This window comes from Mobula birostris, chromosome 25 (assembly GCF_030028105.1).
Source record: "Mobula birostris isolate sMobBir1 chromosome 25, sMobBir1.hap1, whole genome shotgun sequence".
Lineage (NCBI taxonomy): Eukaryota > Metazoa > Chordata > Chondrichthyes > Myliobatiformes > Myliobatidae > Mobula > Mobula birostris.
In genome coordinates this window covers 12,997,931-13,010,945 of record NC_092394.1, presented here as the reverse complement: position 1 = coordinate 13,010,945, position 13,015 = coordinate 12,997,931, and the positions used below count along the sequence as shown (strand labels likewise).

The following is a 13,015-nucleotide window of genomic DNA, read 5'->3' as shown; positions in this document are numbered from 1 at the left end:
GAGCATCTGTGGGGTGGGAGCAGGGCAGAAATTGTTTGTGTTGAAACCCTGCATCAGTGCTTGTAAGCTGTTCCTGCTCTGTTTCCTATTCCCTGTCCACACTGGCTCTGACTTTCCTCAGCTATATCTGTAGATATGAAACCTGGGTACTTGCCATTGGTTCTATACCAAAGACTGAATAAAGTCAGAAACAGGAGCTGACTACCCAACCCAAACCCACTTGGATTTGATTACATTTGGGGAGTCATGTCAGGTCAGCTTTCAGAAAACACTCAAAATCACTTGGCTGGATTGGTACCAAAAATTAATTTGCTAGTCTTGGCATTTGACTGGTCATGATGGTGGAAGGGCAAGTAGTGATGAGGAAGCAGGAAGACTGCAGAACTTAGATAGATTGGGAGAATTGGTAAATAAGTGGCAGATGTAATATAATCACGCACTTTGGTAGAAGAAATAAAGGCATAGACTATTTTCTAAACAGGGAGAAAATACAGGTTGACATTCTAAATTGGATGAAGGCCAATTTTGATGGTATCAGAAAGGAACTGGCAAGTGTGGTTTCTGACAAAGATGTACTTGGTAAGTGGGAGGCCTTCAAAAGTGAAATTTTGGGAGTACAAGATTTGTATGTTCCTGTCAGAATAAAAGGTAAGAATAACAGTTTTAGGAAACCTTGATTTTCGGGATATATTTAAGCCCTGGTTAAGAAAAAAGCAGGTACATTGCAGTTAGGAAAAAATGAGGTATTTGAGGAATGTAAGAAATGCAAGAGAACATTTAAGGAGAAAACCAGGAGGGCTAAAGAAGGCATGAGGTTGCTCTAGCAGACAAGGTGAAGGATGTCCTGCTGAAGGGTCTCAGCCCAAAACGTCGACTGTACTCTTTTCCATAGATGCTGCCTGGAGTTCCTCCAGCATTTTATGTGTATTTGATTAACATTTTTTATATAATTATTCTTTCAAATCCTGCCCAATTTGACACATAGAGGTTTCACATACAAACAACTACATGAAGGTTATACTTTAAACACTTGAACTTATTTTTCCCCCAAGCTTTTTGCTCTCGTGTTTCCTCCCAGACAAAAGAAGGCTTATGCTGTTCAGCTATGTACTTTCTTCAAGTCAGTGGTGGGTACAAAAGCATTCCCACCACAAGAAACAGCCACGGTTGGAGAAAGTCAACAAGGGTTTCCACGTGAAATCACCTTTGAAGGTGAAGTGAGATTATCAGCCTGTGCAAGAGGAGTGGCCACAAAACTCTCTGCCTGTTGATGAATATCCAGTGGCTAAGTGTACACGAAGGAGTTATCCAGTTGAACTCAGTCAGGAGTTAAGCAGGCACAAAGATTGCAGAGCATTAAATATTATGGCTGCAGCTAGCCAGTTATGTATTAGGCAGATATCTGGTCAGATAATGCATTATCAATGCAAGTTAGTTTTGTGTACCCAATGCAACCATGGACTGTATTATACAAATCACTGAGGCATGGGTACAGTTAGACAGTTGCTGGTTCTTTACAACACTATATGGATAATCTAAATTATCGAAAGGTGCTTGGGCTGCTCACACCCCTGACAGTGATTTGCTCAAGAATCATATTAGTCACACCATTTGTACAACAAGCTTAGTTGCTTTCTCAGCTACACTGCAAAACGGTTATATGAGAAAGAAAGTGGAATTAATTATGTTTTCAAACAGATGATGAAAATAGACATGAGACATGCTTCATTAAATGTTTCATTAAAAACATACGATTTGAATCAATTCTGCATCAATTAGGTTTAGGCTACAGATGAGTTCCCTAGTCATTCCATCCACTTAGATAAGTCATGCAAGAGAGAAATACAAGCACGCCATGCCATGCAGCAAACTAATCTGAGACATGCAAAGCTTCCAGACATAGAGCTTGGCTCAGCAGCATTACTAATGTTTAAATACCAACTTTTAGGAGAACTGTGGTCATCAGATGCACAAGGTGTTGAGGGAAGACAGTAAGAACTTCCAATAGATGGAGGAAAGAAAGGCCTACATGGTAATAAGGGGGATCGGGTCACGATATCATCACAGTTGGTGCCACTGCCATTGATGTTCAGATTGAGAAAAAACTTGTTTTTCTTACCGAACCTAGGAAGGAAAAAAAAATGTACAAGCAGTTACAATGAGAGGCAGAATAAACAGCATGAAATAATCACAACTGCACAGCAAGTCACAAATTCTATTAGCATTAGCAGTAACATTAAGACTATTAATGATGGAGCAGAATATAGTTATGTGATAACCTTTTGACAAAGTGGCTAAGTGTCGAGGTAGTTTCTGTGTGGTTTATGGGGCATATTCTATATATTCCAGCACCCTTAACCACTGGAATATACACTCAGTGGCCAGTTTATTAGGTACACCTACTCATTAATGGAAATACCTAATCAGCCAATCATGTAGCAGCAACTCAATGCATAAAAAGCATGTTGACATGGTCAGACCAAACATCAGAACGGAGAAGAAATGTGATCTAAGTGACTCTGACTGCGGAATGATTTCTGGTGACAGACAAGATGGTTTGAATATCTCAGAAACTGCTGACCTCTTGGGATTTTCATGCACAACCATTCTACCTACCAAGTGCTGACCATTCTACTTACCAAGAGAGTTCTCCTCCATGATCATGACCATAATTTATATAACACAAAAGACCGATGGCAAACAGACACACGAAGTACTGATTTCTGCTATCAGCAAACAAGAAACAGCTTGAAGCCTTTCAAATCATGGTCAGGGATTTCAATCAGGTTTGTTTGAAGAAATTTCTGCTCAATCATCATCAACGTACCACCTGCAGCACCAGGGGTCCCAATACACTCAAACGCTGCTATATCATGATTAGGCATGCCTAGATCAGATCTCTGGAAATCTGATCACTTGGTTGTCTTCCTTCTACCTGCGTACAGGCAGAGGCTAAAGAGCAAGGCTCCGGAAGCAAGGACAAGGAAGAGGTGGTCGTGGGGGGCAGAGGAGTGGCTAAGGGATTGCTTTGAGTCAGTGGAGCGGGCCATGTTCAAAGGCTAGGAGGATCTGAACGAATATACCACATTTGTCACAGACTTCATAAAAAACAGTCGAAGACGAGTGTGTCCCCACAAAATCATTCAGAGTCTTCCCCAAACAGAAGCCCTGGATGAACCATGAGATCTGCGATCTACTGAGGGACAGATCGGGAGCATTCACATCAAGTGACCAAGCAAAATACAAGTGATCCAGGTATGATCTCTGGAAAGCCATCTCACATGCAAACTGACAATTCTGGACCAAACTTGAATCACTGAAGGTTGTTTTGACAGCTGTGGCAGGGCTTGAATGCTATCATCTCCTATATAGTGAAACCAAGCAACATAGGTGATAAGGATTTGCTCTGAGAGGAGCTCAGTGCCTTCCATGCTCGCTTTGACCGTTAAGATGTACAGGCAGCTTCACAAACTCCCACAGCCCCCAGTGACCCTGTGACTTCCAGCTCTGAAGACAAGATGAGAGCATCCTTCAGGAGGATGAACCCGCGGAAAGCATCCAGCCTAGACAGGGTACCTGGCCTAATACTGAAGACCTGTACTGATCAACTGGCTAGAGTGTTCACTGATACCTTTAACCTCTTCCTTTGGCAGTCTGAGGAACCCACCTGCTTTAAACAGGCTTCAGTTATACCAGTAGCTACAAAGAGTGTGCCAACCTACCTCAATGACAGTCATCTAGTAGCACTTACATCCACTGCGATGAAGTGCTCTGGGAGTCTGGTAATGAAACCTATCAACTTCTGCCTGAGAAGCAACTTAGATCCCCTCCAATTTGCCTATTGTCACTAGGCCTCAATATCTCCTTGTGTACTAGATCCTCAATTTCCTCACTTGCAGACCCCAGTCAGTTCGGATTGGCAACAGCATCTCCTCCACAATCTCCATCAGCACAGGTACACCTGTGTACTTAGCCCCCTGCTCTATTTGATTTAAATTTATGACTGTGAGATGAAGCACAGCTTGAATGCCATATTTGTGTTTGCTGATGACACCATTTTGTTGGCTGAATCAAAGGTAGTGATGAATGAGCATATAGGAGAGAGAATGAAAATATGTCTGAGTGGTGCCACAACAACCACCCCTCACTCAATGCTAGCAAAACAAAGGAGCTGAATATTGACTTCAGGAGGATGAAACCGGAGGTCCATGAGCAAGCCACCATCAGAGGATCAGGAACCTTAAGTTCCTTGGTGTTATCATTTCAGAGGATCTGTCCTTGCTCCAGCATGTAAATGCCATTACAAAGAAAGCACAAAAACATCTCTACTTTCTTAGAAGCTTGTGAATATTTGGCATGTCATCTGAAACTATAACAAACTTTTATAAATGTGTGGTGGTTGTGGACTTGCTTTTTAAGAACTCTACAACTCATTTGCTCAATATTTACTGCTTATTTATTTATTGTTATTATTTTGGTATTTTTTCTCATTTTGTATTAGCACAGTTTGTTGCCTTTTGCACATTGGTTGTTGTCCATCCTATTAGGGATTCTATTGTGTTTCTTTTATTTACTGTGAATCCTCACAAGAAAATGAATTTCAGAGATGTGTATGGTAATATATACTCTATGTACTTTGCTAATAAATTTACTTGGAACAGTCTCTAATTTACAGCGCAGTATGAAAAACAAAAATCATCCAGTTCTGTGGGTGAGAGGTCAGAGGAGAATGTGCAGATTGGTTCAAGCTGACAGGAAGGCAATATCAACTCAAGTAACCACACGATACAACAATGACGTGCAGAACAGCATCTCTAAACACACGTGTAAATCTTGAAGTGGATAGGCTGCAGTAGCAGAAGAACAAACTGGGTTTGACTCCTGTACCTATTAAAGCGGCCACTGTATGAGATTTTAAGTGTAACACAGCTGTCAATTTTTTCAATTATACATCTACTGTAAACTGAAACTGAAGAATACTTGGAATGAGGATTGGCATACTTTAGGGAAATAAAGCAACAGATTGTACTGAGTGTGGTTGACTGAAGATAACAAACTCTATAAATATGATGGACAGGAACATTATTGCTTACAAAGCAATTTCATTATGAATAAAACTCAGCTACTGTTAATTGCAGGAATTCTTGCAAAATGAAAGCAACGTCATTTGTTCAATCAATTTATTTTAAAAAACGATCTGTCACTCAAATGTTATTCAATTAAAATTCCACCCAGTCATTAGACTCAAAATAAAACAAATAAATGTTACAGTTTTAATAACTCTTGTGCTTCCTGGATAGTGATCTAGAATCGCTACCTTAGTCAATTTACCCTTGTAGCACAAGAACAAAAAGGCTGAGATAAGGAAGCCTGTTACTGACTGTGAATGAAACATCATGATTTTGTGGCCGAATCTGCTAATAAAAATGATTATTTAAATTATCAAGAACTTTTCTACTGATTTTTGATAATCTTGGATCTAGATCTTTGGAGGTCTGAAGTGAAATTTATGTTGTTAGAAAAGAGCAATATTCTTTGAAGGTATTACACAAACACTTTGGCCAAATTCCAATTCTCATCCAAAAGTACGATTGTAGAATGCATGAACTTTAAACTCTGTTTTGTAGAAGATCATACCATCTTTTCCTTCACAACTTTTTCTTACCAATCAGAACATTTAGTATTTACTTCAAAAACCTGTACACCTTCCTCTACACTATCCAGAAATTAACATTAAAAGGCAGATGTGAGCAACTTGGTCCTAATTAATTCTGCTGAAAGGTCATGTGCTTGAATCAACTCTATTCCCCTCTTCATTGATGCTATCTGATTTCCTATATTTAATTTTATCGAATCTTTCCTCTTGGGATTAAGAGAAACTGTTATGAATTTCAAATATGGTAAGAAATTGAAAAAATATAGACAGCTGTTAGCATCAAGCAGTCTTACTTCACTCCTCCTAATACAGCCCGACCTAACAGACATTATCTTAGGTCATTGCCACAAATTCAGCTCAACCAATCATTAACAAAGTTTGAGTGAAACTTGTGAAAAACATTTCAAAATTATAATGCAATTTCAGAGTTACAAACAATGCAATAGAACAGGTTTAATGATTACAAAAATGAAAAATTAAAAGCTAAACTAGCAGTTCATATTTTAAGAGAATGGCAAATATTAGCAGATAACTGCTAATTCGTCATTCGTCTTCCTTGCATGCTAAAAGGTATGTACTTTCTTAAAGAAGGAAAAATTGCAAATTGAAAGGTACCCACTATTAACTTGAGTTCCAACAAATTATTAGACTTCGCCTGTGTGCAAAAGGCACTTAAATAGATTCTCAAAGCAAACTGATCTTCAATTAATTTTTAAACCAGTTATTCAGAACCTACAAAAACTTAATAGATCTTCCTAGCCAGCTTTTGATCAGAAAGCCCTGTAATTGGCATTAATTAAAAAGTCACTGCAATTGCATATAGATGAACCCATTTGTTGCAATGAAGCAAGCTATACTTACTTAATTGCTGGTACCTCATCTATTCTATTGCCCAGTTGAGATTCATGAGATTTACTTCTGGTAAGTCCTGAGAAAGCAGGAAAAAGCTGAATAAGTTTCCGTGAAGGTGGTGGTGGAGTTCGTGGTGGTTTAAATCTATTTTTCTTCTTTGCTGGAGGAGTGGCCGGTGGTGTAGTTGTAATGGTTTGAGCTCCAGACATTCGTCGACCTGGTTGAGGGGACTGTGAAAAGGGGTCCACTAAATTATCTGACCGACTTGGCAAGTACACATAATCTGAAGTAGGAATAACTGAAACAGAGACTGAACGTGGTTGTGGATGAATTAGTCTGGAAACAGGTGAAGGACTGTGTGGCAGTCTGGAGCCAATAGAAAACATCAACTCTGGAGGTGGTACAGGGTTGCTTTCTCGTCTTGTTTCAGTTGAAGTCCAAAGAACAGCATCATCTTGTAACTCTCCACCTGTTCAAAAGTAAAGCCAAAGACAAAAGCATTTATCAATTCAGAAACAATACTTTAAAGTTCCTTGGTTCACACCAAATTCATGGTGACAAAAAAATTAAATTAGAATAAGGGTAATAATGAAAAATTATGAAGTAATATTTACTATTCCCCAAGTCAAGGGTTCCCAACCTTTTTATGCCATGGACCCCTACCATTAACCAAGGGATCTGTGAACCTTAGGTTGGGAATCCCTGCTCTAAGTAGACAGACAATTAGACAGATATCAAATTATAATTGACACTTACTAAATTCACAAATTCAGACATTTCATTAACTTTGTCCTAGACTTGTTAATTTAGAAGATTTTATTGTTTTAGGGAAGAGCAAAGAAGGAAAGTATGAGATCAGTCATTAAGAATAAAACAAATTAATGCAAAAAAATTAAAGTAAACTATTCAAATTTGATGGACAGAATGACCAATTTCATTGCTGTTAACAACTCTTGACTTTGCATCACTTGTTTAAATTAGCCAGAAAATGTGTTTCTTAATCATAAATGACAATAATGGCCTGTCTGTATTGAATTAGCTAATCAAAGCCTAAATTTCAATTGGTAAGCTGCAATAATTTCATATTCAATGGTTGAATTCGTACCTTTGAGAGACAGTGATCATAACATGATAAAATTCACCCTGCAGTTTGACAAGGAGAAAATAAAATCGGATGTATCGGTATTACAGTATCATAAAGGGAATTACAGAGGTAAGAGAGAGGAGCTGGCCAAAGTTGATTGGAAAAGGAAACCAGCAAGATGACGGCAGAACAGTGGCCGATGTTTCGGGGGAAACTTGGAAAGGACAGGAAAGATACATTCCAAAGAAGAAAAAATGTTCTATAGGGAGGATGAGGCAACTGTAGCTGACAAGGGAAGACAAAGACAACATAAAAGAAAGAGAGGACATGTAATATAGCAAAATTGAGTGGGAAGGTAGAAGATTGGGAAACTTTTAAAACCCAAGACAACAACTAAGAAAAGCCATAAGGAGAGAAAAGATTAAATATGAATAACCAATAATATTATAAAGGATACAAAAAGATTTTTCAGATATATAAAGAGTAAAAGAGATGAGAGTGGATATCGGACCACTGGAAAATGATGTTAGAGAGGTAGTAATGAGCAACAAAGAAATGGTGGACAAACTTAATAAGTATTTTGCGTCAACCTTCACTGTAGAAGGCACTAACAGAATGCCAGAAATATGAGTGTCAGGACGCAGAATTAAATGACATTGCTGTGACAAGCCTTGGGAAGCTGGTAAGTCTGAAGGTAAATAAATCACCTGGACCAGATGGACTACACCCCAGGGTTCTGAAAGAGATAGCAGAAGAGATTGTGGAGGCATTAGTAATGATCTTTCAAGAATCACTAGATTCTGGAATGGTTCCAGTGAACTGGAAAATTGCAAATGTCACTCCAATTTTTAAGAAGGGGGATGCAGAAGAATGGAAATTATAGGCCAGTTAGCCTGACTTCAGTGGTTGGGAAGATGCTGGAGTTCGTTATTAAGAATGAGGTTTTGGGTACTTGAGAAGCACATGGTAAAATAGACCAAGGTCAGCGTGGCTTTCTAAAGGGGAAATATTGCCTGGCAAATCTGTTGGAATTTTTTGAGGAAATAACAGACAGGATAGACAAAGGAGAGTCAGTGGACGTTGTCTATTTGGATTTTCAGAAGGCCTTTGACAAGGTGTTGCACATGAGGCTGCTTAACACAATAAGCCAATAGTATTACAGAAAAAGTACTAGCCTGGACAGAAGATTGGCTGACTGGTAGGAGGCAAAAAGTGGGAATAAGTGGGGCCTTTTCTGATTGGCTGCTGGTGATTACTGGTGTGCTACAACAGTCGGTGTTTGGACCACTTGCTTCTTCTCACATTGTAAGTTAGTGATTTAGATGAAGGAATTACGGCTTTGTTGCCATGCTTGCAGATGATACGATGACAGGTGAAGGGGCAGATAGTGTTGAGGAATCAGGGTGTCTGCAGAAGCACTTAAATTGGGGGAATGGACAAAGAAGTGGCAGATGGAATATAGTGTAGGGAAGTGCATAATCATACACTTTAACAAAAGGAATAAAGGCATGGACTGTTTTCTAAACGGAGAGAAAATCCAAAAAAATCCAGGGCGCAAAGGGACCTAGGAGCCCTCAGGATTCCTTGAAGGTTAACTTACAGGTTGAGGTGGTGGTAAGGAAGGCAAATACAATGTTAGCATTAATTTTGAGAGACTAGAATACAAAAGTAAGAATGTAAGGCTGAGGCTTAATAAGGCATTGGTCAGACTGCCCTTGGAATATTGTTTTGGGCCCCTTATCTAAAAAAAGATGTGCTGGCATTGGAAATGGTCCAAAGGAGTGTCACAAGAATGATGCCAGGAATGAAAGGGCTAACATATGAGGAGCACTTGATGGCTCTGGGCCTGTACTCACTGGAGTTCAGAAGAACGAGGGAGGAATCTCATCAGGGTTGCCAACTGTCCTATATTAGCCGGGACATCCCGTATATTGGGCTAAATTGGTTTGTCCCGTATTTCCCCCGCTAAGTGACTTTTTACTTTCAGCATTAAAATGCCAAACAATAGAATGTTGTGGAAATGAATACACAACCCCACTTTAAAGGCCTTAAAATTTAGGAAGAAGTAACTACTATTTAAACAATTCTGGTACCATGTTAAGATGGTTAATTCATGGTCAGAATAATAAAATCTCAATTCTATATACCATCACAAAATCATAAATAATGTTCATATTGCATAATGTGATAAAATATATGCTACTGACTGGAGTTTTGTCTACTACCATCAAACTTTATATCTTAAGTAATACATTTTGAAGCTAATGTATATAACATCCACCCATTTTAAATTAAACTGTTAGATTTATAAACCTTGGATTTATTTCAAATTTGAAAGATACACTAAGTACTGCAAACAAATTACAAAACTGTTAATGAACAGTAAGACACGAGGGAATATGAAGAATAAATTTCAACTTGAATGGCATTGACGACTAGAATACAGACAGTGGCAGACTCGTTCAATTGTCCATTCCACTCATTTCCTGATTGGAGACTTAACAAAACAATACCTCCCATCCTGGAAAGAAGGGGTTTCCAGACTACATGGGAACTTATGTTTTTTATTAGCCAGCCAAGCTGGTTTTATTATGCCACTCCACCCTAAGAAAAACAACAACTAAAGACTTCAGATAACAAGCCACATCAAAATGAAAAGTCACAAAACTGGTTGACACATGACACATTCCTGTAAAGTTTCTTTGGAATAAAGCACTAAAACAAATACTTGAAGAAGAAGAAAGCCCTTAACTCCGAGTGGAGTCATCGGGACGCCGTCATGACGGTGTTTTGTTTTTAGCAGGCTTTCTTATTTTTACGAGGCTGAGTTGCTAGCTCGACGCTCAACCCAGCACAGATGGAAAGCGTGCAAGGGTGCCGGCTGGATTTGAACTCGGGAGCCTTTGCTCCGAAGTCCGGCGCTGAAAAACAAGTATTTACCAGAGTGAAAAAACTACAGTACATTAAATCACAAAGCCCACACAAGATAATTAAAACAAGCATCATTCATTTTAGAGAAAGAAAAATGGAAGTTATTTTAGAGCCTCAGACCAATTTAGGAGACTCACTCAAGATATCGTGCTTCTCTTGTAATCAATCTGTCACAAATCATTTACGAGCTAGTCAGGAATAATTACCAGAATCATTTATACTTCTTAAACACGAGAGGGCAGCATTCAATCGGCAACATTCCTCAGGGTTAGCTCCATATCTCTTCATGGCTTCACAGACTTTAGTATCCGACATACTCAGCAAGATATCTAGTGTTAGGTTATCTGGAATCTCCTGGAGCAGAACAAGATATAAATTTCAGAGTTGAACTCGGAACATTACAAAGGCATTCATTCTTATTGAAACTCAGCTGCACTTTACTAGAAACTTGATACGAGTTTGTTTCCAAAACAAAATCAGCATAAAAAGTTTTCCCTTTGAGCTATTCAGCTCAGTTGTACCCACACAAGAAAAGTGACAACAAAGAGGAATAAAGAAAGCAGCAGACAGCCCCAAAATTATCGCACTACATAAAGCTGCATCACTAAGTCACCAATTTACGGGAATTCAATCAAAGTTTGGTACTGATGTTTAAGAATGCAGGAAGTAAATTCCATGTCCCAACCCAGTGTAATGCCAGTCATTTCATTTCCAGTAATGCAGCCCTTAAGCGCCAGATGAAGGGAACAATCAAGAGGCAAAACTTGAATGACCTCACCTCACATGTCCCAGCAGCCCAGATAATGCAGCAGACTTTTTTTTAAATACAGAAAGTCTTCCAGTCTGAGTAAAATAGTTTGAGAATTGTGTGGAAGCCTTCAAAAAAGAAAGCAGATTGAGAAGACTATTTGAGGCTGACTGCTGTTCTGCTTCAACACCATGTTTTATGAAAATGGCATTAGCCACCAATGACATTTTAAAAATTAAATTCTATAAATTCTCAACATTCCCTGGCTTCTGTATATCTTGCTTTCAGTTAGTGAAACATCGAGAGAAGCAGAATTTCAGGCTTAGCCACTAGAAAGATGAGAGTGATAGCTATTTCACATACATGCCATAGGCCTTGGGAGTATAATGTTTCCTGATAAAATGCAAAATGTTTTCTAAGGCACAGTATGCTACAGACTAAATGATTGTAAATAGGGTTAGTTCAGATGGTTTAGCTTAGATCAATTAATTCAGTTTTGATTACTTGGTGGTCGGCATAGATGAGCCAATGGGCCCGTTTCTGTGCTGGATGATTGCAATATAAAGCTCTAAAGAATGCACATTTCAAAACATTTTACGTTAGTGTATCATCTTACATTGGTCAGGGATCCCTCATGCAGGATATCATCTGAGTTTGCTACTGCAGCATGCAGTCCTTGGAACAGAACTTCGGCATGCAAGACAAAAATAAACCTAACAATTCCCCTTCAAAATAACTCAATATAAAGCAATTTAAGCTGCATATAATTGTAAAACCAACTTTATTTTTTTTAAATATACTGTGTTTCTGTCCTTTGTTTCATCCAAATAGGTGGACATCAAGAAAAACTAAAGCTGACCTGTACAGAATTCAGACGTTCAATCCATTTCGTATTTATTTTTGTTCTATTATATGAAATTTACAAGGTATATGTAAACTACTCAGGCCAGCTTATCAACAACACAAGGTACTATGCTGAGAAAAGGACTAACAAAATTGAAGGTTGAATGGCATTAACTTCAAGATTCCCTGGCCATTTTGTAGAATTTTTATGCCAATCATGTGTGTGATAACCACAAAAAAATTGGTCACGTTTTAACAACAATGCAAACTAAACAGTACTGTGCAAAAGTCTTAGGCACATATATAAATGGCTAGGGGACCTGTATTTGTCAACTTAGAGCAGACAGTGAGTTTGTAAAACTGGCAGGAGCAAAGGATGTTAGGAACGGCAAGGTGGAACACTGTGGGCAGGGTGTGGGACAGGTGGCAGAGAAGGAGTGCCAGGAAAGGGGGGTGGCATGGGTGCAGACACATCCAGCCCTGACACACCAGGCAAGGTCATTTGCTTCCAAACAATTGGTTTATTGATCATTACAGAATGTCCTTCTGGTGCATCCTATTCTCTCCCCTCTCCATGCCCCCTTCCCACTCTCAGTCCACAATAGAGACCCATGTCAGAATCATACTTATCACTACTCACATACATCATGAAATATGGTCTTTTGCAGCAGCAGTAGTGTAATACATAAAATTAATACAGTACTATGCAAAAGTCTTAGGAACACTAACTACTTTGTATAAATGTGGCTAAGACTTTTACACAGTACTGTATATGGTACACTGACTACATGGGCCAATCAACAGCGCCAAAAATCTAGTTACATAATATTCCATGTGCTCGTTGATCAAAAATTATTTCATCAACACTATCTCTCTCAGCTATCTACTAATATAAATTTTC

General features: G+C 38.8%; 1 protein-coding gene across 13 annotated transcripts in view; it reads right to left on the bottom strand.

Annotated features, from left to right (window-relative positions):
* LOC140187802 (kinase suppressor of Ras 1-like) overlaps positions 1 to 13,015 on the bottom strand; it is a 548,168-nt gene that overhangs the window by 397,155 nt on the left and 137,998 nt on the right. For 10 of the 13 annotated variants that reach the window (XM_072243559.1, XM_072243556.1, XM_072243557.1 and 7 more), the window contains exons 3-5: positions 10,730 to 10,877; positions 6,518 to 6,977; positions 1,943 to 2,124 (exon numbers count right to left, since the gene is read on the bottom strand). In XM_072243559.1, the coding sequence (XP_072099660.1) occupies positions 1,943 to 2,124; positions 6,518 to 6,977; positions 10,730 to 10,877 (790 nt within the window). Of the gene's footprint in view, positions 1 to 1,204; positions 1,467 to 1,942; positions 2,125 to 6,517; positions 6,978 to 10,660; positions 10,706 to 10,729; positions 10,878 to 11,301; positions 11,365 to 13,015 lie in introns of those variants that run through there. The other 3 variants (XM_072243565.1, XM_072243566.1, XM_072243568.1) reach the window with 3 other exon arrangements.